Genomic DNA, 27,912 nt, shown 5'->3' with positions numbered 1-27,912 from the left:
AGTGAATTTCATTTATTTGTGTGGTTTGTTTCCTCTGAGGCTTAAAACAAAGTCTACAGTGAAACAGATGGTTTTTATGCATCTCTAAATTAACAAGCCAAACAGGCCAAACCAGGAATGTGGCAAACAGGCTGAAATAGATTAAACAGGACTCTACTTATCATGTCACTTAAATCTATTTTTAAGAATTAAAATAGACAGTAATGGTAAAGAAGCCGTAAATGTTCCAGCTCTGGAATATACTTTTCCTAATTTTAGCAAACCATCCAACACACAAATTGTAAGAAATAACAACTCTTAAGCATGCTGTCTCTGCGAGTGGTTTAGAAAGTGCAGGCTGTGTAACCATACCCACAGGGCTGTAGCAGCTCTTGGCATGGGCAGTAGTAGTTCTGTTGGGAGATCTGAGGTGGAAACATGTCTTTTGGGGACTGGGATGTGTCCCTTGCCTTCTGTCCAGATGCGAGGAGCTGTTTGAAATCCACAAGGCATCTCGAGGAGGCTCTGGATAGTCTTTGGCAGTCATCACTGTTGTCCTGTTCCTTCCTTCTTCAAATCTCAGCTGTTTTCTAGAGTATGTATTTTAGCAGAGGGATGGGTGATGGTAACCAGTTTTCTGTCCAGGTGTCCAAACGTTGCTCCAGTATAGAGAGGCAAGAGGGGTTTGTTACTGCAGATGCCAGGTGATGCTGGGGACCCATACCATGTCGAGAGACATCACAACACAGAACAACTACTTCCCCTCAGCAGTGTAACTCCAGCTGGGAGCTCCTCCAGCTCTTGCCCTTGTTTCTAGATGGATGCAAGGCGAATTTCTGTGTAGACTGTTGCTTTGATCTCCTTTGCTGAAATTCACACAGTGACTCCCCCGTTGTCCTCTCTTCTACCTCCTTGAGTAGGTTTTTTGGTTTTTTTTTTAAGTTTGGGCCCAATATAAAAAGCTTTGGGGTCCCTAGCTGTGAGGAGTCATGTGTAGACAGTGTGTTTCTAATGAGATCCATAGGTCCAAGGGGAGCTGAAAAAGAAGAGACAGCTACAAAAAATTCCAGCGGTCTTTTTAAATCTAGTGGAAGATCCTACCATAACCATCAGATTGTGTGTACCTTGCTGGTTTTATGGATGCAGTCAATGAGCTTCTTACTAACGAGGCAGTAAGGATAAAATCAATTACCTTCGTACAGTAACAAGGTACTAAGCATAAAATCAAACAATGCATAGCAAGTAAATAAAATAATAGTGGAAGTATTTACTGGAGACAAGAGGGTTATCAAATAGTTGAATTTTTGTGGTTCCAAAAATTAAATAAATCCCAGGTGAATCCTCCCTTATGCCCAGGCTCCTGGAGGCGAGACATCACTTTCCCAGAAGCAGCTCGTAGCGCGGCTGTTTCTCCCCACTTTGCTTGACTGCACTGTGTGTGATGGTGTGAGCAGTTGCCCTTAATCAACTTTTCCCAGGGATCTTGGGTGGAACCCTACCACCAACCCAATCAAAACAATATATTTTTTCAAGCCCAGTGCAATGACTTACTCAGTAAATCTGTTTTGTGCTGGCTAAGTGATGTGTTACAGTCCACACCTAAAAGCCATAAAGTGAGAAAGAACAGGGGCCGGGTGTCCTGGCTATCTTGAATAGCTGTACTAATATTTATCCCAAAGTTTGGAAATGAAGTCACTCCCAAATGAATGGTGATAGACGCCAGAGGATTTTTAACGCTTTGGGCTGCAGCCACATATCGCCTGACTGTACGCCAGCCGTTTCACTGCAGTGAGCTCGGCCTCTTGCCACCCCCTTTCCATCCTCCTGTCATTTCCTCAGACAAAAACTCTGCTTTCTCTTGACATCCTCTCTTTTCTCTGCTCGGCACCGTCGGGCCATTCAGCCCGTCTTTGGAAAATATGCCATTGTTTTCACTTTAGAGACCCTCAGCTGCCTCTTGCTTGCACCATTTTCTTTTGTACGTCATGCTGTGTTTTTTCCTGGGAAGGATATTAGCTTGCACAGTCCTCTGCATTTCCAAGCGTGAGCCCACACATTGCACAAATTAACTTTGTATTTATAGCATGCAGGAGCATTGCAACAGAGGAGAGAGATTTGGGCGGTATCTTGCAGCTCTGTAGTTTACTCAAGAACGTGGAAGGTAATTTAATTTCAGCAAAGGCGGCTAACAACCCAGAGATTTTATCTGCTCATACAAGTGTTTGGGAAACACTAGAAAAGCGCTAGGCTAGAAATGGTGTTGGGGAATTATTTTGTTCCTTGGGAAACAAAAGGATTTCACTGCAGGATGCTTTGGGAGGAGGACCAGGGTGCTGGATGGATGTTATTGAGCTAAAGTGGGTATTGGTGGTAGCCAGTTCCAGGGCTGAAATTCTCCAATCGTTTCATAATCCTCTTACAAATAGTTTTCAGGATTAAGCAGGACATGCACTGCTTGCTGTGGAAGAGCGGCAGACCTGAGACTCACCCATACCTTTGCCTGGCTGGGTCTCCAGTATTGATTAGGGCGACTGAGCCTCTACAGTCCCATCTTTAGGGTCACATCCAGGATGGATATCTTCAAAACAGACTTCCTAAAGAGGCAGAGGTCGAATGTGTAATCTTCAATATTTCAGCCATTTCAGATGTCAAAGTCTCATGAAGTAAACTCAATTACAAATGTTTTTGAATACATTGGCTCCATCTGTCTCGACTTCATCTTTAACTTTCATGACCCTCTTCGAATTGTGGTTTGTTTCTTTTTTCCAGTGATGCCCCTGGTTTTGCTTTTTCTTGTATCCTTTGTGTTTCTTCCTCCATAATATTCCTCAATCCCTTGACTACCTTATTTTCTGATGCTGCCATTTGTCATCCTTATATATTTTTTGGAAGAATTTGTCTACAAAGTATGTACTTTTTTATTTTTGGACAACTTTCAGAGGCAGAAGTCTTTAATTTCCTTTCCATTCCTTTACTGTAAAAGATTGATAGTGCAGTATTTGGGGGTTAGCCTCTGTTACGCCCGTGTAAGGTGCATATGGCCAAAATTTTTGCGATGCTAAAACCCATCTCCTCAAAGTAAATAGCTGCCGAACTGCCATTGTTTCAGAGGATGATACATCCTAAATAGTATTTATGCCTCACCCTGGGCTAGATTTATCTGAGCATTTAGTCATTTACCTGCCTTTGAAATCAGTGAGAATCAGTTTTAAAAATTAGCCCATGGGATTATGTCTCTCCCAGACTTTAAGTGGAACTTCAGCTCCAGAACAAATAGATTAAACAACTTTTCATTTGAATAAAGGAAATCAATGGGAGTGATGCAGCTGGGGGTTTTGGAAAGTCCCCAGAGTCTTTCACCTGCATCGTTCAGCACTACACATGTCTTTGAAATTGTGGCCCTGAGGCACTTTTGAATATGTTATCTGTCCTGTTTAATAGGATGTACATGATACTACTATTATAGATGAGATTTCTGCCTGCGTATCTCTGGCTGATGAGGGCTGAAGATTTGCAGGTACAGAACAGCAAGTCCCTAATGAGAGGAAAGGGCAAAAATGCCATCGGTTTCTAACTGGCAGTTAGATGAAAACTGAAAACATGTCTAATTCAAGCTGTTAAAAAGAAAGTGATGATTGAATACTTTGAAATAATGGTGCACCCTGTATTCAGAATTGTACTTTTTAAACTAAAATCTTTTTTTTTAGACAGGAAGGATATTTCCGTAATGTAGAATTGACTGGATTTTTAAAAATTAAATAATTCATAAGCACTACTACTCATTATTTCAAATCAATTTATTTCAGTATGTACACTTCAGATCTGAGCTAACTCTAAGAAGTTCCACAAATAACAAGTGCAAGTCCAGCTCTATTCATCTGAGGGACTTCAGCTGTCAGCAGCTGAATTACAGCTTGTTTGAAAATTTAAATATATGTATGTGAGTTAACTCCATGTTTAGACTGTTCATTATAAACTAGTAGCTGTGACTAGTGAGCAGAACAGTTGCTGAAGAGGCCTCATGAAATTATTTTTGTTCGTTATCTTGATTGTCACACTCCAGTGGAAGTTGTACTTTTGATTGGGCATTCAGGAGGTCCCGCAGGACATACCCTCTCCGAACTCTTACGAGTTTTACTCATTTTCACAGGGATATTATTTCCAGTGTTAATTAGGTGAGCATTGCTCATTATTATTAGCTGGAATGTGCCTTGCTGCTCTGTTGGACGTAGCGCAGAGCATCACACAGTACCATCCTTGAGGCAGAGGGTAGTTACTCTTAAAACAAGTTTTTCCTTTCCTTTGCTCCACATACGAACATGAACTTTAGCCATAAAGGTTGCAGTCAGGGACATTTGAGTTGTGACAGTGTGGTTTGTGTGATGGATAATTAGTATCAGCTTTCAAATTTTGAATGCTGTTCTTAACCAAACCACTTTGATTTGAAGAGCTCACCGTATTTACTGCATTGACACCACACCCCTATCCCTTGTAGTAATATAATAAATGAATCAGCTTAATTATTTTATGAAACTATAGTGGATTTGATTAAACTGATCTGGAGACAGTAATTCAAACAAATAGTGAGTCTTTTGGTGCAAAGGTAATTTACAGTGTTCAGAGAAACTTCTCAGAGCATTGGTTTTGGGGCTAGAATGAGGAGTTCCAAGAGCCTGAGGGCGAAACTAAGAAAAATAAATTAGTCATGAAGTCAGAAAACAAAGTCTATGACCTTTCTAAAACCAATGTTACAGGTGAAGACGAGATAGAGACCCGTAACACGAAGCTACCTAGTGCCTTGCCAACACATCTGCTCTGGGGAATGTTTTTCATTTTGATCAGAAGCAGCTAACTTGGATTTGGTAACATCTACTGACTCTCACACCAGGGAAGGTAAATCAGGACTCGGACTTGTATTTGCATACAAAATGCCAGATTCTTATCTCCATTTCACAATGTACATTGCCAAGCTCTTCTAAAACTGCCTGTTGCCTGTGGTTTTGAGCAGAATGAGAGATGTTTTCCAAATCTGAGATCACAGTTTGACCTTTAATTTTCATGTGTGTTGTGTGCTTTCATTATTCGTTTTTCCTTGTGATGCTCAGAAAAGATTTTAGAAAAAAAGAGTTCCTCTCTGAGGAAATGAGGAAATGCCTTGTAAGGACTAGAAAGGGAGACTGGGAGCCCTGGATTTTGCCTGATGACTTACTATGTGACCATAGTTTATCCACCAGGGGAACTGATGTTTTGTTATTCCTGTGGGATTAAGATGAATCTTTGGGAATGTTAGTAATGTTAGTCTGAGATCTTCAGAAGCATAAAGGAGGTGATGAAAATCAAAGAGGATAGTGGTGTTTGAAGTGGAAACACAGAAAAATAAAGTGAGAGGGGAATGCTTTTTAGAGGGTCAGATTACAAAATTTTGTGCTCGGTATCCACCATGACATTTCTGGTTCCTATTCTGTAATTCAAAACAGCCATTCCTTACAGAAATAGACAATCACTGGATACCCACCAGGCACCAAGGCTTTGCTGCAGATAATTATGATCTGAAGAATGAGCTGCGTCTTGGGCTGGGCTCAAACAATGGCTTGCCAGGAGCTCTGCCATCCCATGGGGAAGGCACTGATGGTCTCCAGCTCCTCCGCTATCGCTTTGGCAGAGATCCACACATGGTCCCTGCTCTGCCTGAGAGCACGTAGCCATCGGTAGTTTCTGCAACTGTAGTTACATACGCATGTTGGGTGATCAAAGAGCAGTCTAATTGGATTGGATGGATCAGCAGTTTGTCATGGTTGAAAAGCCAGATGCATCAACTGCAGCTTGTATTGTGCTCTCTCCAAGTGGTTAGATGTGCCCTCTGATGGCCGCTGTTGCTGGGTCCGACCCGAGTGAGGTTGATGGTAGCCAGAGGTTGAAACTATTGGATGTCGGTCATGGGCATGTGCTCAGGGAGCTTGCGGAAGCGGTGCTCACCCAACTGTATGGTGCAGTGCACAGAGCCACAACGGGTGTGCCTCGGGACGAACTCAGCCGTGGTGATTCATGGTTCAGCGGGATGGAGCCGTGGTGTGATGAAGTGGGCTGTCTTTTGCATAGCAGATACTAACAGACTTTGCAAGGCTGGGAACTCCTTCAAACTGCATGAATGAGTTTGCCGATGACTTGTCAAGATATGCAGATTATTCTTTCTCCTATTGCTCATTGGTTTAATTAGGGATTCAGGGAACCACCTGGCTTTCCCTATAGATCTTGCCAGCTATATCAGCAGGCAAGGTGGTCTGCACCAAGCCCAGCAAAACTGCAGGTTCTTTGTTACTAGTTACATTGCAGCAGTTTTCAAAATTCCCCTGTAGGATCGGGCCCCACTTTGCTCAATAATAAAAACTTTGCAGTGTTTCTTTTACAAAGCATCTCACGGATGCTTAGCTTGTCTTTAGTTGGAGTTTTCTGATGTATTCCATGTGCTTAATGTGCTGGCTTCAAACCTGCTTAGAGCAGAAGAATTGGAAAATAAGCAGAGGGGGACAGAAGAAAAAATGAATAAAGTCCTTGTTTTTCTTACGTAGCACCAATCTGTGCCAGCCTGATTTCTAAACAGAAACTTTAAATAGAAATGCATGCTTTGCTTTGATTGAAATATCCCAGAAAAATAAACCAAAGTTAGCCCAAAATAGTTCGTGAACTACAATAGCTTGATGAAAGTGTCTTTGCTGTGTTTTGCCATGCTTTGAATTTGTCGAGATTTATGCAGCCTTCTTCATCACCCTCTATAAATGCTGAATCACTGTAGGACATCTAACGAGATTTAATGCTTTTACTGCCTTCACTTCAGGAGCTGTGATTTTGGGATGGTCTTTGTGTCATCTCTTTTCCTGCACAGCAATATAATTTTAGACTTACTGAACTAGGAACAAACAGTAGATCCACTCTGCTTTTTTCTTGTGTTGGTGTGAAGCAGGATGTCCTACTGAAGTACATGGAGACGCAGCGCTGTAAAAGTACTGTGTAACTGTTTACACGCCCATGTGTGTGTATTACACAAACATCTGAACATATATATTAATTTTCTGATTATCTGTGCTTTGAAAAAAACATTTCAGCATCTAATTCAGCAGTTGTATTCGAGGAGAGCCTGGAGCTTTCCGATTCCAGAGTTGGTTGGTCATTTTGTGCCCTATACAATGGACTGCGTTAGCTTAACTCTGCTTTCCTGCTGAAATGCCAGGTGGAAATTTGGCCAATCTGAGCTAGGGACTGTGGAGGCCCTTTGGCTGTGTGCACTTTTCATGAACGTTTGAGAGCACAACATCCAGTCGCTTGGATCTCATATCTTCAAAAACTGCCTGAAACAAACAGGTGCAATTTAGGCCGTGCTGAAAAAAAGAAAAGCATCTATTTCAGCGTGTTATCTGTGTGCAGTGAGACACTACTAATAAAGCCACAGTTTAGCTTAGAGACAGGCACAGAGGGTTCAGTTCAGCTGCTGTGCGAAGGAGGGTTGGACTCATCCTTATTAACGAAACCAAGACCCAGAGCTGTGAATTGAGCCACTGTCTTGCAGAAAATCCAGTATCCCAAGAGAACCAAGCAGCTTTTTACAGTGCTTGTGCTCTTCTGTTCATTCAGTTTGTTTGTTAGATGTCGTTTGCATGAACAGTCAAACAGTGTTTCAGTTCTGTTCCATCAATGTTTTCAAGCCAAGTTTCATTTTGGCACACAACAGCGATACAGTTGTTCTGTTACTCAACTATTGTTAGAAGAGGCTTAGGTTAAATTCTGAAAGTTATTGAGAGAGCGATGTGCAGCAATTTGGATTATGCTTTATGAACTAATTAAATACTTATTTACATGCTATGTTTACTGTCCTCTATACACAGGAGCTTTTGTTCAGTACTCATTTCATCTATATGTAATTTACAGCTTATTTCAGCCTCATATCCTTGATGCGTGTGATCTCTTCACACTGCACAAAGAGTGAGGCAAATTCATACCCTAGCCTCCCTTGACAACACACAAAGGTCTTTTTCCCGGGTGAAGGAATGTTTGTAAAGCAAAATGCATGTTTATGTCTTACCTCTTCATAATCTGTGTTCACTAATGGTCCTCAAAGTAAAAGATATTTTAAATACAGGAATATAAAGTTAGTCTTCTAAAGTCTTACTTAGACTTGTAAATAACTGATCTGATTACCAGAGGTCTTGTTTACAAAGCAGATCTGAGCAGATCAGCTACTTCTACACTGCAATGAACACAGCGGCCCCTGAAGCCAGTCATAGCCACAGGCTCCTCACCCACCATCGTCCAGCCAAGGATTTGCTCATCGACTGGTGCTGAGCATGAGTTCCGGGCATCCCACAGCATGTTCCCCAGGTGCCTGGGCAGGTGCCCTGCCGGGTGTGAGTCCGCTCCCAGAGCCGCGGCTCAGCCCCGCTGTCTCCTAACCCTCAGCGCTGGACGCTCAGGACTTTTGAAAACTTGGGCTTTTTCCAGGCATAAAATTAGGCTCTTATGTTGAAAAATAGTGATAAAATTAATTAAAATTCACTTTAAAATGTCAATGGGAATTGCTTAGCAAAACCTACACTGATGTATTCAGTTTTAATGATTTTTACAGATATAAAAGATAGGCCGTTAAAACTAGGGCTGATTGAAGAACTAGGACACTATTTACTATGTTTCTCATGAAAGGTTTTCTGAAAGGTACTTATTAGCTTGTAGTAATAAATCTATTTTGTTGGAATAAAATAGATTTAGGTTTAGCCAGCAAAGCAGTCCAGATTGGTGCAACCTTTACCAAGGAAAGGAGGCTTTAGGAAAGACACTAGCCTTGCAGGGAATCTCATCTGCCTCTTCTAATTTGTAAAGCTAAACCCCTGCCATTTGGCTGAGTCTCACGCAGTCTTCGTCACTGAATACCTAAATCAGCCTCTTTAACAATGAATATTTGCCTAGCTTGCTTGTAGCAGTGTTTCTTAAGTAATCTTTATACATTCACATTTCCTTCTCTACTCTAAATATTTACAGTTGTCTTTTCAGTGTTCTAGGGTGATTTCCCTGTGTGCATGTTGTTGTGTAGCTCTAGTACAAAAAAAAAAGACAGTTTTTAATTTGCTGGCATTTTGTAGCTTTTGTTCTGCTTGCAGAGTTTAACATTGATTAGTTTTGACACAATAAAGCCAGCCCATGTGGCCGACCATGCTTTTTGAGGGAGGTATAGCCTCTTGTCAGAGCACGATGTGATGGGTCCCAGATGGAAGAGTTAGACAATGTAGCTGAGCCCATCTAGGAAATGGCTATCGGGTGCAAGGTCCTGTCCTCTGCTCCCTCGTCCCCTTCCCCACGCGTGGTCTTACCCAGCAGAGAGCTGGTCAGGGTGTTGCTCGGGTTGCTGTGCTCCGGGCTCGGGCGGGCACACACAGCTGGGAGGGAGTAGGCAGAGCTGGGAACCTTCCTTCTTAGCAGCAGTAGCTGTAGGATCAGCTGAGCTGCGTCGTGTAGGTGTGCCATGATACGTAGAAGTCCCCTGAGGCTGGCACTGAAATACCTGTTAATATGAAGTCTCTGATGCTGTGTTGATTTTAAATGACTTCCTGAATTATAGCTTGTTGGGAGGCTACAACAGAGTTTAGAATTTCCCTCTCACATTGGTGGAATTTTCCTCAGTTTATAAGTGATCACGAAACAACCTTTGGCTGAATGACAGTGTGTAAAAGGTACTGCTGCATCACTGCTTTCGTAGTTACTTGTTGCTAGCACCGTGGTTAAAGTGCTGAACTCTTTTGCAGGTCAATGAAATTTATCATGATGAGTCCCTGGGTGCTCACATTAATGTTGTCTTGGTGAGGATAATCCTGCTGAGCTACGGCAAGGTAAGTAAAGGCTAATTTAAATGGAGGATATCAGTATCGCTGAATTTCATTCTCTTGTGAACAGTGTAGTTACTGGCGACATGTATTGGTTTTTTATTTGAATTCATGCATTGTTCTTATCTGTCTATGAAGATAAAGAACTTTTATGTTTATATGTATCTGTTTATCATTGGAACTTCACATTTTAAATAATTTCAATTTTATCTGGGTTTCCCTGTGTCATTTGAAGTTGCTGCTTAGCTCTGGCAGTTGGTCTTTTCAGATTTGCTTGGAATAATCTGTGAAACGTAGTGAACATTTTGGTTGACCATTCTTTGGTCATGAAGAAAACATGAGGCATTATAGTAGAACTGTACATAAGTAACAATAAACACAAGATCAGTTCTGCAAGATGCTGAGGGCTACAGCCTCCTTCCAGGAACTCATTTGAACTTGGGCTTGATGTTAGTGGGACTACACATGTGCTTAAAGTTAAGTGCGAGTTCTGGGGGATGGGGGCCAGAAGGCAAGAACTCGGCAGATCAAATCTGTAATTCAGAATACCAAATGTTCTCTTGCTGTTTCTATGGAAGGGGTTACGCTACAGGCAAAACTCAGGTAGAAAGGACTGAAATGCGAGATGATTTTTGAAAGTATTGAACTATTCAGTACTTGTGCACAATTTTTTCCAAATCAACATCAAATTCCATGGAAACAGGGACAAGGCGTTTCAAGTATGTTGATAAATGCTGAACATTAAGGACATGTGATTTTAGTGCTCTGTAGTGCCCAGCTGCCCAAAGCAGAGTGTTACAGTCTGGAGCTGCTGGCACTTGCATGTTTGTAGAATAATCCTAAGTTCAGGAAGACCCTGGGTATGTTCATGCAAGTTGCTGAAATGCCGTCAGTGAAGAGCCAGCACAGACAGTGTCAGTGGTGAAGCTCCGCTAGCATTCACCCATTTACCCTGCTCGACACCAGCTAAGAATTCTCCTACCTGGTGCAAACAAAGAAGCTCTGAGTTTTAGTCTGGACTCTGCTGGAGACTGATTACCTGGATTTGGGATAAATTGTTCTGTCCGAGCTTCCCCATATGAGAATTAAACACACTGATCCATCTCTGCTCTTCCTGCAATGATGTAGGTGATGATGTAGTTACGTGCTTTGGGTAAATTTATTCAGATGTATCCTAAAATAAATGGTAAAAATGGTCACATTTGCCATTTTGTTATCAAAACTTCATGGTGTGTGTAGTTCACATTAAATTACAAAATAAATGAAATATCCTCATGATTGCTGTAATGGCAGCAATCTTAGGGATTGCAGATTGACTAATAATTCTCACAAAAGTCTGATATTGCAGTAGTGGTAGAAGCCAGCAGAACTAGCACATGGGCTAGTCACTTCTTTGCTGCCTTATTTCATAAATATTTCATAATTGTTATGTGTGTCCATCCTGAGCTCTATAGATCTGCAACAGTCTGAACTGTGATAACTTCTGCCATTTTTCTGATGGGCAGACAGTAGCTACAGTAGACCTCATTTCACCTTCAGAATCTTTATTTTCTTGTGAAGAATAAAGCGTTGTCTATTGATAATTTGAAAGTTATCAATTTTATATTAATCTTCTTTAGAGAGGAGAGTGAAGCACAGAAACCTTCACTTCTTGGTGGGTCTTTGGCCACATCACAAAAATGCCCATTGCAGGGAGCACAATGTAATCTGCTCGTGAACAGTCTGCTTCTGGATTCTAGAGCAATAATCTGCAGTTCCTGAGTTATCCTGCTGGTTTCAGCAGGGCATAAGATGGAATAATTCTAGTATCACAAGCTTGCCCTAAATAACCATGAAGATAATTTTTCTTGCGTTTCTGTATCTGATTCTTTTTTACACGAAAGGCAATTTATGGTCTTCTGAAGAAAGTACAATGAATGTAAAAGGTATCATTTCGGAGCTCCTCCATCTGATGCTGTGGGGGCCTGCATGCCCTTGCCGTATAAGAACACATTTTTTTAAATGTTGATGTTCTTAAAGCTCCTGATCAGAGGACTATTATTGGGGAGTAGAAGGTGAGAAGGTTTGTTTTTGGAAGATTGGGATAATTTAGCAGTGGAAAAGCAGAAGGAAAAGGTGTATAGCTCTTTCTGAACCTGTTCTGAGGAACTAGAACAAAACCTTCAATATTTCACTATCCCACACACCAGCACTAACAGTTTTTAGGAATATGTATTCAAAGTATGTACCAAAAGCAAGGGCGCATGTACAAGTTCAGGCAGTGCATGAATGGAGCAGCCTGGTTGGCTTCACAATATGAAAAGATTATCCCAGTCTTGTTGGAGTAGACATTTCTTTTGAAAGCATGTGGCTGATATCTTCAGATTCATTTGCTTCATTGTAGACAATTTATATGTATTATCAAGGGTGCCATTTAAATAATCATAATAATTACATTATGCTTCTGTAATTGATGAAGTATGTACCATCACTGTCAGGTCTGTGAAAGCACCCTGAGCTACTGCCAATTCTCCACCCCTGAACAGCCTTCTACTATATTGTGGGATTTTTTTTTTAAAGAGGATTATATTATTTTATACAACATGTCATCTGTTGATAAGAATAATATGGACAATGCTTTAGTTGCATAGCAACCAGCTTTTCAGTGGTTCTTGCTTGAAGGTACTCCACTCCTCGAAATGTACTTATTTTTTAATATTTTCAAACACAGGCAACTGTACATTCAAAAGTTTCAATAATTTCAGTAATGGCATTAATTGCCCTGGTAAGACAAAAAAATGGAAAACGTTCCTTGGTGACCACATTGTGAAGTGACTTCAGGGGCGCATTCAACAGACCTGACAGAGTTTTACTGAATTAACACTTTGTATAAGTAATCACCTCTGGACTTAGACCTGCCAAGGAGCAGCAGCTTGGACGCCAGCGGGGTGGCGTGTCTGGGGGGGGGGGCAGGTGTGGATGTGCTGTGTCTGGGGTAGGCGCGCTGAAGCTGCCAGCCCTTTCCTGACTCCCTGCTTTTCTCTTAGTACTTCAAACGAATGACCAACACTATCTGACGTACCAGAAGGGCTCATGTCAAGGCTTCGACCATGCCTGGCTGCTGCCCACTCATTTACCGATTCCATCAGTAGGACAGAAGAATGTGTCCTGCAAAGGCGGTTCCGTATCCATGGTGGCTTCGGAAGCTACCATGCATTTCTCTGTCTTTTCTTTACATTGACTGCTGAAGTCACAGATTTTTTTGATGTGGTGGGACACTGCAAATAAGCAAACAGGGTACGTGCAGTGCATTTTTCTTCAAATGGGAGAAAGATGAGCTGGCTTGCTTCTGCTTTTTTGACTTTGGTTTTAGGAAGATTGGTTTCAAATTTTGGAAACTGCGGATACATTTGAGATGAACAGAATTCAACGTCTGGTCAAATTATTCCACTTAGACCTATTTTGGTTGTAACAGCTCTGTAATCCAGCTAGCTCTAGAATACTCAGGAGAATAAGCAAAGCAACCACTATCACCAAGTGCAGAGAGGGTGGCAAGAGATGAGCTGAGAATGGATTTAAAAACCCTGACTGGTTGTTATAAAATTTGTTTGGAAACATTTAAATCCTGAGCACTGCATAAAATCCTCTCATCGCCTCTTTGAGGTGGATGAATAAAGATTATTATTCCCATTCCACAGCTAAAAAAACAAGGACGTTAAGTGTTATTTTCCAAGGCCACACGGAAGGCCACTGGCAGGCTGGGGATAAGACCTCATAAATTCCTGGCTCCAGCCCCACGCTCTGTCCGTTGACAATGGTGACTTTGTGTGCAGACGAGCTGTCCTTGCACAGCAGCAGAGAAAAGCACACACGTTAGCTGGGACGGGTGTAATTAAGATAGTTATTAATGAAAAAAAGTCAAAAAGACATTTGTAGGAACTGCAGAGGTTTCAATAAATGCAGCCACCTGAGGATTTAGAAGGTAATTTCTTGGGAAATGTCAACGTGGCAGTGCAGGGCACCCCTGAACTCTCCTTTGGAGCAACATGCACAGTTCAAGTCACCCATATTCAGACTGGAAGGGGGTGGGATAGCCTGAAGGGTGCTGTATCTGCTCTGTACGCATCTGGAAGGGCTACCGGTAGGGAAAGAAACCCCACGTTAGCTATAATGCAATGTTGGCCCCAGAACAAGTAGTTGTACTCTGGCCAGGTGTTAACTTGGTCAAATTGAAAGAGCCTGACCACCAAGGCAGAGTGCCTTTCAAAATAATTAGGGGAGGGAAGAAAATCCAAATAGCTTTAAGATGGCAATTCAGGAAGAAAGTAGCATGGGGTGGATGTCTACAATCTCATAGGACAGCACTGTTCAGTTGTAAAGGATTTTTCATCTGTGTATGTCTGGGATGCTAGTAGAGTTCCTGCTGCCTTCATCTGGGACAAGATTTTACCTTCGATCTTTTCATAAAATGGTGTTCTCTTTATTTCTGCCATCTGACCTTTTCATGTCTAAGCTTGATGCAAGCAGGGAAGATGTTCTCAGTTCAGCCAGGGTGGAAAGCAGTAGTTAGGTCTGAGCCAGGTTCTTCTCTCTGTTTCCCAGAGGGTGGCACAGGTGACGCAGCTGAGAAGGAAGGACAAGCCAGGTTTATCCCTTAAATTTGGAGTTCGTCCTTACCATTTTGCTGTTGACCCTGGTTGGACAGAAAAGGAAGAGCGCTCCCGTCATCTCTCCTTGTCTCTGGAAGAGGCGAAGACTCTGGCTGAGAGCACTTGTGCCTGGCAAGACAAGGGGGTTGTTAGCTCTATGTTAGGGTCACAGAATAGCTGTGCTTCAGACGGACCTCTGGGCATCATCTAGCCTAACCCTCCTGCTCAGAGCAGTGTCACCTAGAGCAGGTTGCTCAGAACCTTGTCCAGCTGGGTTATGAATATCTCCAAAGACGGAGACTCCACAACCTCTCTGGGCAACCTTTCCCAATGTTTGGCCACTCTTTTGGTAAAACTACAGTAACAATCTTACAGTTTTTTCCATGAATTTAAGTGGAATTTCTCATATTTCAGTTTGTACCCATTGCCTCTTGTCCTTTCTCTGGATACCACCGAGGAGAATCTGGCTCAATTATCTTTACTCCCCTCTCAATAGGTGTTCATGTACACTGATGAAATCCCCCCAAGCCTCCTCTTCTCCATCATCTCCTTGTACTAGAAGGTCACTAATGTGAGTTGAGTATCTTAGTTTTCCACTGACGTTGGTAGATGCAGAAGACCTGAAAGTATCAGCAGGAATCAAGCCCTGATCTTCCAGTGTGCTATACAAACATATCTGAAGATTTGTCTCTAAAGAGTTCTTGACCTCGGCCTTTGGCCATCTCCAGTAACCAGTTCTGCACCGGCCGAGTTGCAAGAACCTATGTATTATGTAGCATTTTGGGTGCATATTTTTGCACTGTTTTCATATGTTTAGAGTGGAGATAAAGATGAGAGGAGACAATGTCCCTCTTTTTTTTTTCTGGGTAAATTGTTCAATTGCTTTATTTATATCTTAGACTTATAGCTTAAAATTTCTCAGTCTGTTTTGTTGGGACCTTGAAAAGCGTAGAGCTGGCTGATAGCATAAACAGTACTTTATACTACTGATCTGCTTACATTTATACAGAATTAGACTGAAAAATGTTTACAAACTGCTGCCATAAGAAAGCTTTACAAATCTTTTGAATGCAAAATGACAGTTTGTTGAATGAGCTATTTTTATTAGTTCGGTTACCATAGACACTCAATAATTGTATTTATTTATTTTTTGCTTGTCTTGTTCAGGATGAGAGAACAATGTTGAAGATCTAATCCAATTTACAATGAACAAAAGAAGTGTCAAGTAGAGGCATTGTAAACAGTGTGTTTTGCAGAGAATTTACACATTCAATAAGGGGAAGTCATATGTTAAATTGTTTCCCGAATGTGTGCGCTGCTATGGTCCAACTTTTGGTGCCATAGTTTGAAGCCTATGAAGTTAAGCATATTCCTGCTCCTTCTGGAGCTACTGAAGAGCAGCAAAGCCTTCTCCGTTGGTACTCTTGGAGCACCACCTAATGGATGAGTTAGGAAAGGTCCTTTTCTGGCAAGCTTCTGAATTTCTCATGTTCTTATCATCAGGTACCTGCTCATCCCCATCATTCAAAAGTTGTGCCTGGTTATGCCAAAGGGCAGATAAATGAAACAGTTGGTTAAGGAAAGCTGCCATTCTATGTGTGATACCAGTGTGCCTTTCACATGTACTGGCAATGTGAACGTTCTTGAAAAGTTTGGATAGAATATAGACTAAATTTGCAGTTTTCTTCTAAGATAACCTTATATTTGAAATTGTTAAAGAGAAAACTTTGACGTATTTCTTACTTTCTAAACAACCTCCACAAGTATTTGAAGTATCTTCCAGTCAGCTTCGTAAATGACTTGTTCTTCCAGTATCTTTGTAACAGAGAACTGAACATCACACTGATAACTTCCCAGAAGACAAGACAGGTATCAAAGAAGGCTCAAAGGCCCCCAAATTTAGGTAGAAACTACTTTAAAACATTTCTTATAACCCTGCTTTGCCTCTTTATGTTTAGGGTGGGGATAAAGGTGAGAGGAGATAATGGTAGTTGCAACTCAGTTGTCTTCTATTTTGTTTAGTTTTTTCTGCTCCTTCTATCTAAGAAGGAGGAGAGTAGAGAAAAAATGAAGGCAGAATCAAAAAATAAGGAAAATGAAAGGCGTTAGTAGACGTTGAGTTTCCCAGAGCAAGGATCTCGGCTGGTTCTCTAGGGCAGACTGTGCTCGTAACCCTCTGTGGTGTCTCCTCGCATGGGGAATGTTCTCCCAGCTGAGGCCTTTCCACTTCTTGGCTGACATCTCCATCTGTTTCCATCAGCAGTTCTCTGAAATGCCCACAGATTTTTTGCTTTTCTTGCTGTGAGAAGGAAAGTTTCTCTTTCCATTGGCAGTTTTCCTGCTGATCAGCTGAGTAATGCTCTCCACAGGCCTGCTGTCCTGTTTGGAAAGAGGTCCTTCCCAGCCAGGTCTGAGCTCCCAGCCAGCTGCAGGACCTGCATGTTCCTGGCAGTGTGGGCACTTTGCTGGCCAACAGTAACACCTACACCTCTTCTCCATATGCAGCCTGCTAGCCCCCAAACTTTCTCTCTTTGCAGTCTGACAAAGGGGGATTTTACCTTTGCTTGCAGTCCCTATTACTGTACATAGTTAATCTCTTTTCCTCTTTCTCCTTTCGCTTTGTCCATTTAATAAGGGCTGGGCTTTTCTGAGTCTGATGAAAGCTCCCCGTTGATTTCCAGCAGAAAATATTATGGAGTGTTATCTGGTATCTCTACAAGAGTAAATTTTTGGACAACATCCTTCCATAACGTATTACATCTGCCCTGCCTAGTAACAAGCTATGCCTGGTCCCATGATCTTCTAAGCTCCTTTCTTGCAGGGAAGCAACATTTATCTGTAAAGGTGAGGCAGCTAGAAAAGTGAGTAAAAATGCAATATAAAGACATGTCTGGCTCAGGAAATCTCAGATCCAAAGACCACTGGAGCCTTGGTGGTTATTTGGAGGGAAATACTATGCTATACTTGTCCTCCTCTGATTCCCTTTCCTGGGCATCCCATCGCCTTCTCTCAGGAGAGGACCATGGCTTACATGGCTCTTTGGTCTGAACCAGTGCCAATGTGTAGCACTGTGAGGTTGACTCACACACCAGATCAGATGTTCCCTGGCCATGCAGTATTCGCTGTTAATATTGTAGGAGCCGTTCTGATTTGGAAGTCCTTGACAAATTGCAGAAAGTGGTAACTTGGGTGAAAATTTGCTAGGAAACAAGGAATCTCTTTTCAGACTGCTACGGTACAGTGAAGAAAGACAAAAGATTAATGGCCAGATGATTTGAGAGCTCAGTGGACTTTAAGTACTCAGCAGGTAGACTGAGTTTTTCCTCTTACTCTTTGGAAGTCCTCCTCACTGACACAGGACCTCGACTTCCTATTTGTATCTGTAGCACATGGACACTTAAAATAATTGACTTCCTACTGGAGGCTCAATTTTACATGTGCCACGTTTCTCATGTTAAAATGGTGTCATTGGCAAAGAAGTCGAGCCATCAGCCGAAACATGTTTTATAGACTTGTGTCTTCTGAGTTTCCCCTCTTATGCCAAAGGGTTTTTCTTCATTTTCCCCGTTGTGTTGGATATAAAAAACCCTGCAATGCTCCACATTTGCCAGTTGGTTCTCTTCTCGACGTTCGTCAGACAAGTGCTGCAAGCTGCTGTGTTGGTTCATGCGGAGACTAGTCTCTTGCTTTTGTGCTGGGGTCCGCTGCAAAGGTTTCCGTTCAGGGGAGGTGACATAGGACAGGGGAGAGCTCTAAACCAGTGATTATTTAGATTTTTTTTTTTTCATATTCCGTGCTTGTTTGCTGATCATGCAGAGATTTCTTTGCAAATATTCAGATATCCTTAAACAAAGCACACGTTGATAGTGCGTATTTTTTGTTTGTTTTCTGATCGATGCATCTTATAAGATGTGATGATTTTCGTTTGATGGAATGTATGGGAGCAGGTCATTATGAGTCAACAAACTACTAGCAAACAATACCCTACTTGAGATTTTTGAACTTCATTTTGCAGCATTCTTTGCTATTTGAATCTTGCAGTATGATTTCTCACTGAGCTCCTTGAAAGGATTAGATTTCTTTTGTGAAGCTTTGGAGAAATGAGAACAAGGTGGAGATGATGTAGATAGGGGTTTTGTTTGTTTGCTTGTTTGTTTTTTGTTTTACCACTGATGGATGTTATTAAAGACCTCAACAATGGTCAAACCTTCTTTAAATTAATAGGATTTTTGCTTGAAGAGCCAGGATTTTACCCTGTAGTAGTAACTCAAAGTTTGTTTAAATCTGCTGTCATAAATATATGAAAATGCAACAGAGGCATCCCAACTGTCCCACCATTTTAATATGGTTGCTAGTTCAATTTCCAAGGGAATTATGGCTGGAAGCAGTACAATCCAGCATGGGATTATATTACGATTTATTCATTCCACAGTTGTATCAGAATCCAAACTGTGCCTCTATTTGGTTTATTAATTTGTTTTTCTGAACATTTGCAGAATTTTAATATCCCAGTTTTGCCAAAATCAGACCTCAATTTGGCAGACTTTTATCAATTCCAGTTGTTCTTCCACAACCCTCTGAGGATTTTCTTTTTCATGTAGTCAATACTCTGTGTACTCCGTCATGCACTCAATTAGAGGACACGTCAAATACATCTGTATTTAAACACGAACTAAGTTACTTCTCTCTTATTTTTGGCCCAGGCTAGGTTTTGCTCTACATTAAGTATTTTGGAATGACAAATTCTCACAGTACAGTATAGCATCTAAATTGTAGTGGTTTGTGTTATGATTACAGTGTTGTCTTGGTAATATAATTTTTGCAAATGAAAAGCCAGGGTTCACATATGTAGTTCTTACAAATCCTGGAAGGCCTGGGATGGGTCAATTAGTCATACATTTTATAGCATCCCACATACAATAAGCTTTCTTAACTCTTAGTAATGCACAGTATTAAGTAGAATTTGCTGGGAATTCTTAAGAAAGTACCATTTAAAAAAAAAAAGGCAAATGTAGTAGTTGGATTTTAAAATACCTTCCTCTTTCTTGTTCAAGAGAATTGTCCTTCACACTGCACTTAACACCGATTAGCTCATTTGAGTTGGCTAAGCTGTGTCGGTGCACCACCGATGTAATGTGCAGTGTATAGGGAGAATGGGATACCACAGTGGGAAGTTACGTGTGCTGCCTTTGGAAAGATCTTCAGATCATTCAGCTTTGGATAAAGAAAATGCACTTTAGAAGACAGTCATTGGGAAAGTCCATTTGTGAAAGCACACAGCTGAAAAAAGCGCACTTAAGTTTTAGACTTATTAGAACATCCGGTAGGGTTCAAAGATCTGACAGAACAGCCCGAACAGCTCGGTTGCACAGCAGAAGCGGCTGATGAAGCAGGGCAGGGTGTTGGCCGTCTGCCGCGGCTGTCGATTGCTTCCCGGGGCTGTTAGGCATTGCCGTGCCCAGGCTGGGTTCATCTCTGCTGGCCAAGAGGCGCTGCGGTTCCAACAGGGGAGCAGGCTCCAGCAGAAACTGCGTATCCAGACTGGAAGCGATGGTGCAGGCTGGTGCCAGGGTGGCAGAGAAATAATAATACACAGTGCACAATACAGTATCAGTTTTGGCATTAAAATACCCACCTTTTAATTTTTCCTTCTGTTACATCTTTTTATTTTTCTCTTGTTATACCTTAGACCTCATTAAATGCAGAAATTGCATTTAATCTAACCGTGAACGTTAGCTATTTTCTTACTTTCTTGATCCAGTAAAATTTGTTTCTGAAGTGTAATTGTCTCTTTATTAAGAACAGACTTTTAATGGAAATGGCGACTGAACAAGTTGGAGAAGAAAAACTGCCTGAGCTTTTAATAAATAACTATTGGTGTCTTCTTTTTTTTTTTTCTGTGCATGTGCAGTCTATGAGTCTGATAGAGATTGGGAACCCTTCACAAAGTCTGGAAAATGTGTGTCGCTGGGCCTACTTGCAACAGAAACCGGACACTGGACACGCGGAGTATCACGACCACGCGATATTTCTCACAAGGCAGGACTTTGGTCCATCTGGTATGCAAGGTAAGTTGCGCCTCAGGTTTTGTTTCGTACATGTCGAGACTTTTGAGCAGCATTTGTGTTTGTCACTTAGCAAGGCTAGCTGTGCAAAGTTTAATTGTGTATCTTTTGCTTAGTTTTGGTCAATGTTTTCTTTCCCGGAAAGCTCTGCATGAGGCCATTTTCAGTTGTAAGTGTTTCACTTATAATTTTGTGCTTTCTTACTGGTGGGATTATTTATTGGATCATTTCTTTGCTCTTGCTGAAGCCAAGCAAATGGGATCCCTGTATAAACAGTCCTGAAAAATGCTCAAAGATTAAAGAATAGATTTTGTGTTTGAGAAGTCTCCAAAGTTGTTACCGTGTTCCAGCAGGATTGCCAAGGAATATTGTTATGGAGAGGTCTGCAACAGCAGGGCCAAGTGCTGTCCACTTTTTCCTTTTTTCAGAGCTCTGCCTCCTGTGAGATCAGGTTTGTTCACCAGAGGGGATAAATCTCAGAGCTTTCCCGTTCCTTTTGAGTTGGCCAGATCTGCTGTCAGCACAGGGCTGGGCTTTGCTTGCGCGTTCCCTGAGGGCTGGAACCGCACTGGGCTCCTCAAGAGCTGTAACACAGTGGCGTGTGGTGTCCTTTTCCCTGTTGCCTCATGCACTTGGAGAAGGCAATTGCAGGATGGTCCTAGAGATGACAACAGTTTTCTTGGTGAGCCAGGAATATAGTTTTAATTTGTTCATCAGGCTGGTTTCATCTAGTTTCGTAGATGAGGGAGCACATGATTAAATGTTCTGGGCCAGAGGTCTCTTGAGAGCACTGCTTCGGTGACATTTGTGTCACAAAAGAAGATGGATGGGTGTCCTAGAGCCTCTCACCACATTGCCTGTCCATACTTGTTCATTTTCTGGAACACTTGCTGTTTCTCACAGGCTACGCTCCAGTCACTGGAATGTGTCATCCTGTTCGAAGCTGCACTCTCAACCATGAAGATGGTTTTTCGTCTGCATTTGTGGTGGCTCATGAAACTGGACATGTGTGAGTAGAACTGTGGACATCCTGTGTCCTACCTTATAATGTCATTGGTACTGACAAATGGCATTGGAAAGATGCAGTTTATGTTAAGAAATAATATTCAAGGTTAGCACTGGCTTCAGATCTCAGCTCCCTCAAGGCCTTCTTTATGATCTTAAGTAGGCTTTATATTTTGCTATTTTCAAATGGAAAAAGGAACTAATACTAAAATACCTTCCAGGTGTCCTGTGAGAGTAGATTGAATGAGGTACTACAGTCTCCTGGTGGAAATGTAAAGTACTCATAATGATGAAATACGAATTCATTGAGTCAGTGGAATACATGATTCTTGAAAACAATCTGTATTAAATAAGCACATCATCTGTATATGCTACTGCTGGTAAAGGACACAGTACTGTATAGAAGTGAGGTGCCAAGCATTGAGGTTACAACTGTTCTATACATTTTGTACAAAAAGTGCAATCATTTTACTTGTTGATGTGATTAGAACCAGTGACCAGGCAGCAGTTGTCAGAGCTTTGGTTTCTCCCAGAGTATTTTCATTTCCCTGATCTCAGAGAACACCCACTGATTCCCATTTTCTCTTTGGTAGAACAACAGTTCCCAGAAGGCTTTTTCTGAACAGTTTCAATCTATTCTGTTTTCCCTAAGAAAGCCTGCAAGCCCTTTTCGTTTTGTATCATCAGAATTATTAAGAGCTTTAAACAAAAAACTGCCAAATTTTATTGAATCTCACTGTAAACATATCTTAATTAGAGAGGGATGTAGAATTGATACCCAGATAGTATTTGATTCCAGAAGTTTTGATTTACTATTAAAAAGAGTACATGGTTAGCTTTAAAAGAGATACCACTGAAGAATATTTGTAATCCCTCAAATCACAGTCAGCCCCAATCTGATACTTCAGTTTAAATTATGGAGACATATCGCCCATGTTAGTCAAAAAATGCTCATAAAAAAATGCAATATACGATCGTAACAAAGGGAAGGAGAAAATATATTCATAATAATGCCAAAAAGAAATTTTACAGTACCTGTAACTTGGGGTAATTTTCTAGAGAACACCCAACACTCTCCAGGCTTTCTCACATTGAAACAATGTGGAATTGCTACTGCGCAATAGCAGCAGCTAGTCTAAACTAGCTTGCAATGTGGCTTCTTTTTTTTTTTTTATTTCCACACAAAAGACTTGTCTACAATTGCAAATTACGTCAAATTATGCTAAGGTGTGATTTTTTAGGTTAGATAAACTCCTGAATAGCTCCAGATTAGAGTATGAATAAGTTTCTGGTAATACTCCTGGAGGGTGGAATAGATCCTTAATCCAGAAATGGATTCATTTAGCCGTAGTAATTCACAAGTGTAGGTGTGCACAGAAGTCCAAAGAAGGCATTTTTAGTCTATTTTGTGAGTGGATTAATCTAATCACATGAAAGTACTCTCAAAAGTCAGTGTTTCTATGTGGGAGCTACTACAAGTTAGGTCTTCAGCTTCAGTCTCACCCTGTCTTATTTCTCATGGCTTTCCTTATGTGGACAAGGATCATGGGACTCATGAACCTTGTTGCAGTCAACCACTGGTGACGTTTGGGCGGTGGAAGCACTTGGGCGCTCAGCGTTTACCTGTGATGTAACTCTGCTGGCTCTCTCCTGTGCGGGGCAGTTTAGGCATGGAGCACGACGGCCAAGGGAACAGATGTGGGGACGAAGTTCGCCTGGGGAGCATCATGGCCCCCCTCGTGCAAGCCGCGTTTCATCGCTTCCATTGGTCTCGTTGCAGCCAGCAAGAGCTGAATCGATACCTCCAGTGAGTAGCTGTTAAGCAGCCTTTCTCCTTTGATTACAAAGGGTGTAAGAACAATTCTGCATCTAGCATTTATGTTTTATCCTTTGGTTAGTTACTCAGACAGAGTTGAATAAAACAAAGAATCCCCACCATCCTATTGGGAATGAGATGCTTTTCCATCAATTGCAAATAATAATGCAAGTTCTCAATTAGTGTGATTTCAGTCCATTTCGAATTGTTCTCATTCCATTTACATCTATTCACTTTCTGGACATTGACAGTATACATGCTGTCCTCTGAGTTTTATGAGAAGATGCTCTTACTTGTCCCATTGCTAACTTTCCTCCTTCCCTAACATAACCTCTAGCTGGAGGAGTGCCTGTGCTACCCAGCAGCGTGGTGTCTGTCTGACAGATACCAGATTTGACTTCAAGGGCTGTTTTTGGCTTGTGATACCTGTCAGTGATAAGATGGTGCTGCCTAAAGAGGAAATCCTGCCCTATAAGTGCTCAGGGCTTTTCTTGACTTTAATAGACATCTAAAGCAAAGGTGTCGTTCTAGAATTAATTACTTAGTTGTCACTTTTGCTTTAAGTACCCTAAATGCAAAAGCCCTTTTATTTTTCAGTCCTTCAAGCAGTTTCATCTATGTCCCCTGCGTTCCCTTTGAACCTGGCACTGTGCTGGAATTCCCTGACAAACCGATGTTTCTGACCATGCTTTTGCTCCTTACGGAAACAATCTTTCTCTTGTTGTTATGTGCAAATTGTGTGGAAAAATACAGGGGAATTACTAGGATACCCAGCAAAACCTGAAAAAAGTAGGAAAAAATGCAGTGAAATACATGAAGTAAATGAGTCAGTCTTTTTGTCAATATTTGTATTATCTAGATATCATAACGGTGGCAATAAGGAATAACAACATTGTGAGAGAAGTATGGTTGTTTCAGTTAGGAAGATCCTTTAGAGCTTTAGTCATTAAATAAAAATCATCTGGCCTAGAGGACTGCTTTACATTCTTTTAAATACAGCTATTTTTAAATGTCTTCTAACAAAGCAGAACAATGGTTTGCTTTGAAGAAAACCTAACATCAAAATTCTGCTTTTGGCTATTGGTATCTTCAAGGCAACCTGCATGATTGCCAGAATAGACTCGTGTATGGTGTCCTCATGTCTGTTAAGTAACTTAGAGACATTGCAGAGAGACAGTTGACCACGCTGGTCTCGTGAATTAACCAGTGATTATGTCCTGTTAACAATTCAGTGGTATCGGCATCAGTCCTCTGACCTCCACGCGACCTAGTCAGGTGTGATTCGAGTACGTTACAGGTTGTTGTCACTATTTAGGAGGAGAGGAGAAACTCCCATATTCGTCACACAGAAAGGACACTCTGCACAAACTATGGATGGAGCTGAGAGCTATCAGGAGAAACAGAGAGGGAACAAATGAGCATTTAATGCAGGCAGGAAAGTACACGTTTGTAAATGAGTCACTGCTGCTCAGCAAGGACACAGGAAAACTGCAAGCTTAGTGGTGATCTCGAATGGTTGCCCCGGCTTCTGCTTCTAACTTCACTTGAAAGACAGTTGCAGGCAGCAAGAAATTCCACAAATGGAAAATTAATTAAAGTTTCTTTTCTTCTTGGTCTCATGTGGATTCTTCCTTTGATTCCTTTTGCATAAGGAGCCTGGAGGCTGATAGGGATTTACCTGCAAGCTAAATGGAAATTACAATGCAAGGGCTTCCGAAAAAATATATATAGCATCCATTAAAGGTGGATAGAACATGATAAAGTTAATGTGAGTGTAATTGCAATATTAGCTGCTCTTCACGACCAGCATCTGAGAAATTGTAGGCTCTGTTTTGTTTGGAGCAAAAGGGCAATGAAACCACAAACACTGTGCAAGTCTCCCAGCCCCATCTGTTACTGTCATTTTTGCCTGTTGCAGTTCCTATGATTGTCTGCGTGATGATCCCTTCGAACATGACTGGCCTTCCCTTCCCCAGCTGCCAGGAATTCACTACTCCATGAATGAGCAGTGCCGTTTCGATTTTGGTTTGGGCTACATGATGTGCACAGCTGTGAGTACTTAAGTTTGGCTTCTGCTGTTTCTCATCCAGGAGTGTTGTAAGTGTCCCTGAAATGTCCCTAATAGCGACAGTGTAGCGCAGCCCACGAGAAAAGATGTTACGCCCACTTAGCTGTAAGCAAGGAATAACAACTGAATGTTGACAAATATGTTATTTTAAATCTCTCTCTCTGTTTTTAAACTGGAGTTATAGAAATAATTATTCTGTAGCTTCATAAATAGCTGTAGACTTCAAGCAAACAAGCTTGCTGCATTATTGAGCCTCCTATTGCTGGCAGCTAGTTATTTTGCTACAAAAATCCCACCCAGATGTAAAGGAGGTGGATTTGGTGGCGCATCTGTTAGCGCTAACATGGGGCAGTATGCTTTTATGATCCAATTTTATGGTAAGCGTGATGCATTTTGATGCCTAGCATGAGAAAATAAGCATGACAGCGAGAAACGCAACTTGCAAGGACTCTTGATGACATGGTTGGCTCTCTTGTATCAGGAAAACAAGAGACAAACTCTAAATCTAAAACAAGGCAAGATTAGTGCAATTCTAAGTGGAATGGCCTCAGAAAGCAGAGTCTTCTGCAGTAGGGCTGTGCCTCCCACGTCCAACTCCTCAAGTAGGACAAAATATTAAATGGAAAGAGATGTTTTCATCTGGTGTGGCAGCTGCTAGCACATAACATTTCTGCTTGGATTCCCATCTGCAAGAATATGTGTGCTGAGTGGTGTATCTAGATAATGGATGAGAACCTTTAAAGCCTCAGCTGTAGCATTGTGTCTTGACACAGTTCCCACTGATGCTGCCTTGGAAGAATGTCCCAGCCAAAGAGGGTCTTTTCTTACAGCCGTTCTCCAGAGCATGGGAGATAGAGGCTTTCTATTCTTCTTTGTTCAGAATAGTCAAGAGCATGTCCAGACATCATGGTTTTGTATTTTGTGTGGTGGTGTTTTCATCCTTCCCTATACAAGCTCTTGCACTGTAGGTAAAATGCTGATTTATTCATTGGAGCAGGGTCGTGACCTCAAATTTCCATCCTCCTATGAAGGTGACTGCAGCAGATGAGCTGCAGTCTGAGCAGCTCATTTCCTTCTGCCATGAGTACTCAAGGATTTTTTTTGTTTGCCAAAGGAAGCAGCACCATTTGGAGAAGCTGTAAGAAAAGGCAGTGTGTGTCTTACTGTCTGGGGGAACTGGTTTCCTCTTGCCCAGTCTGCCTTTGGTCACTACTGTAAAATTGTTTTTGTCCCACTTTATTCCATCAAATGCAGGTATGATCTTAGTTCAGAATCACCGATGATTTAGCATGAAAGTTCAGAGATGCTCAATCCACAGACACTGCAGTGTTCCTCAGGAATCCGTGGTAACAGCTGGCGTTTTACAGCTAAGAAAGGAAAAACCCCACCGTGCTGCAGCTTCTGTTGCAGTTTCCAGTCGGATCTCTCTCGAAGCATCGTCTACTCTAATTTTTTTTTTTTGTGTTTCAGTTCCGCACATTTGACCCATGCAAGCAGCTGTGGTGTAGCCACCCCGAGAACCCCTACTTCTGCAAAACAAAGAAAGGGCCTCCGCTGGACGGGACCATGTGTGCACCAGGAAAGGTGAGAGTGGGTGCTGCCTATGGCTGCATGCTCACATGTGTTCACGTGTATGTGTGTGCAGGTGGGGATGTTGCCCTGAAAATCCAGGGGAGCAAGAGAAGAACCTATCTTGAGGACTTGAAGTCCGCTAAGATGTTGGGCAAACTCCTGAGTGCAAGTAAGGCGGTTGAGCTGTGTAAGGCGAGGAGGCAGGGACCAGGACTGGTATGTCCTGCATGGCAGCTCTGTGACCATCAAACCCCATCCTCATGCAAGTCGTGGAAGCATCTGCAGATTGCCCTGTGCTTCTTTGCAAGTCTTTGTGGCAGAGGCAATAATGGGGAAATTTCCACTCGCCCACAATGTGTGTGAGGTCGAAGGGGTTGTGTTTGTATCAGTGATGTTGTGGTGATGCTGACTGGCTTCACGGGTGCTGGGGGCACAGAGAGCAATGAGGTCCTGGAGATGACAGCTGAGCTGAGGCTGTTGTGGCTGTCCCGAGGGAAAGGATGGATGTGGGAGTTGAGTGCCAGCCAGAGAGAGTCAACATGACGGCAGAGAGCGACTACAAAGAGAGAAGGGCAAGTTTGCAGTGGTGGATTTGCTGGCTTGAGGAGAGTCAAGGGAGGATGAGCAACTGTGGAGGGAAGATGCGAGATGGCAAGGGCTCAGAGAGCTCCAGCCCCTCAGCCACCATGCAGGACCTGCTCCAGCTCTCAGATATCATTCTGTAGAGGTCACGCTGTGCTCATAGTGGATCTGCACTCCAAGTCCTTTGAAGTCTGCTGAAAAAGCCTGCCTTCCCTGGGCTTTGGATTCAGTAACTGAGGGGGAGAGGAAGGTGTTGCTACTTGGAAAGATGTTTTGTAAAACCCAATGGATGACATCATTTATGCGATAAATGAACCATATTAGCAGCTGC

At 42.0% G+C, this 27,912-nt stretch overlaps 1 protein-coding gene across 1 annotated transcript in view; it reads left to right on the top strand.

Annotated features, from left to right (window-relative positions):
• Positions 1 to 27,912, top strand: part of ADAMTS2 (ADAM metallopeptidase with thrombospondin type 1 motif 2) — a 185,325-nt gene that overhangs the window by 129,103 nt on the left and 28,310 nt on the right. The window contains exons 5-10 of the mRNA XM_075441680.1: positions 9,768 to 9,851; positions 20,385 to 20,541; positions 21,442 to 21,547; positions 23,207 to 23,350; positions 25,278 to 25,410; positions 26,898 to 27,011. Of these exons, the coding sequence (XP_075297795.1) occupies positions 9,768 to 9,851; positions 20,385 to 20,541; positions 21,442 to 21,547; positions 23,207 to 23,350; positions 25,278 to 25,410; positions 26,898 to 27,011 (738 nt within the window). The remainder of the gene's footprint in view (positions 1 to 9,767; positions 9,852 to 20,384; positions 20,542 to 21,441; positions 21,548 to 23,206; positions 23,351 to 25,277; positions 25,411 to 26,897; positions 27,012 to 27,912) is intronic.

The sequence above is a fragment of the Opisthocomus hoazin genome, chromosome 22, assembly GCF_030867145.1.
Source record: "Opisthocomus hoazin isolate bOpiHoa1 chromosome 22, bOpiHoa1.hap1, whole genome shotgun sequence".
Taxonomy (NCBI): Eukaryota; Metazoa; Chordata; class Aves; order Opisthocomiformes; family Opisthocomidae; genus Opisthocomus; species Opisthocomus hoazin.
The sequence above is the reverse complement of the archived record's forward strand: the minus strand, read 5'-3'. Positions and strand labels throughout refer to the sequence as shown.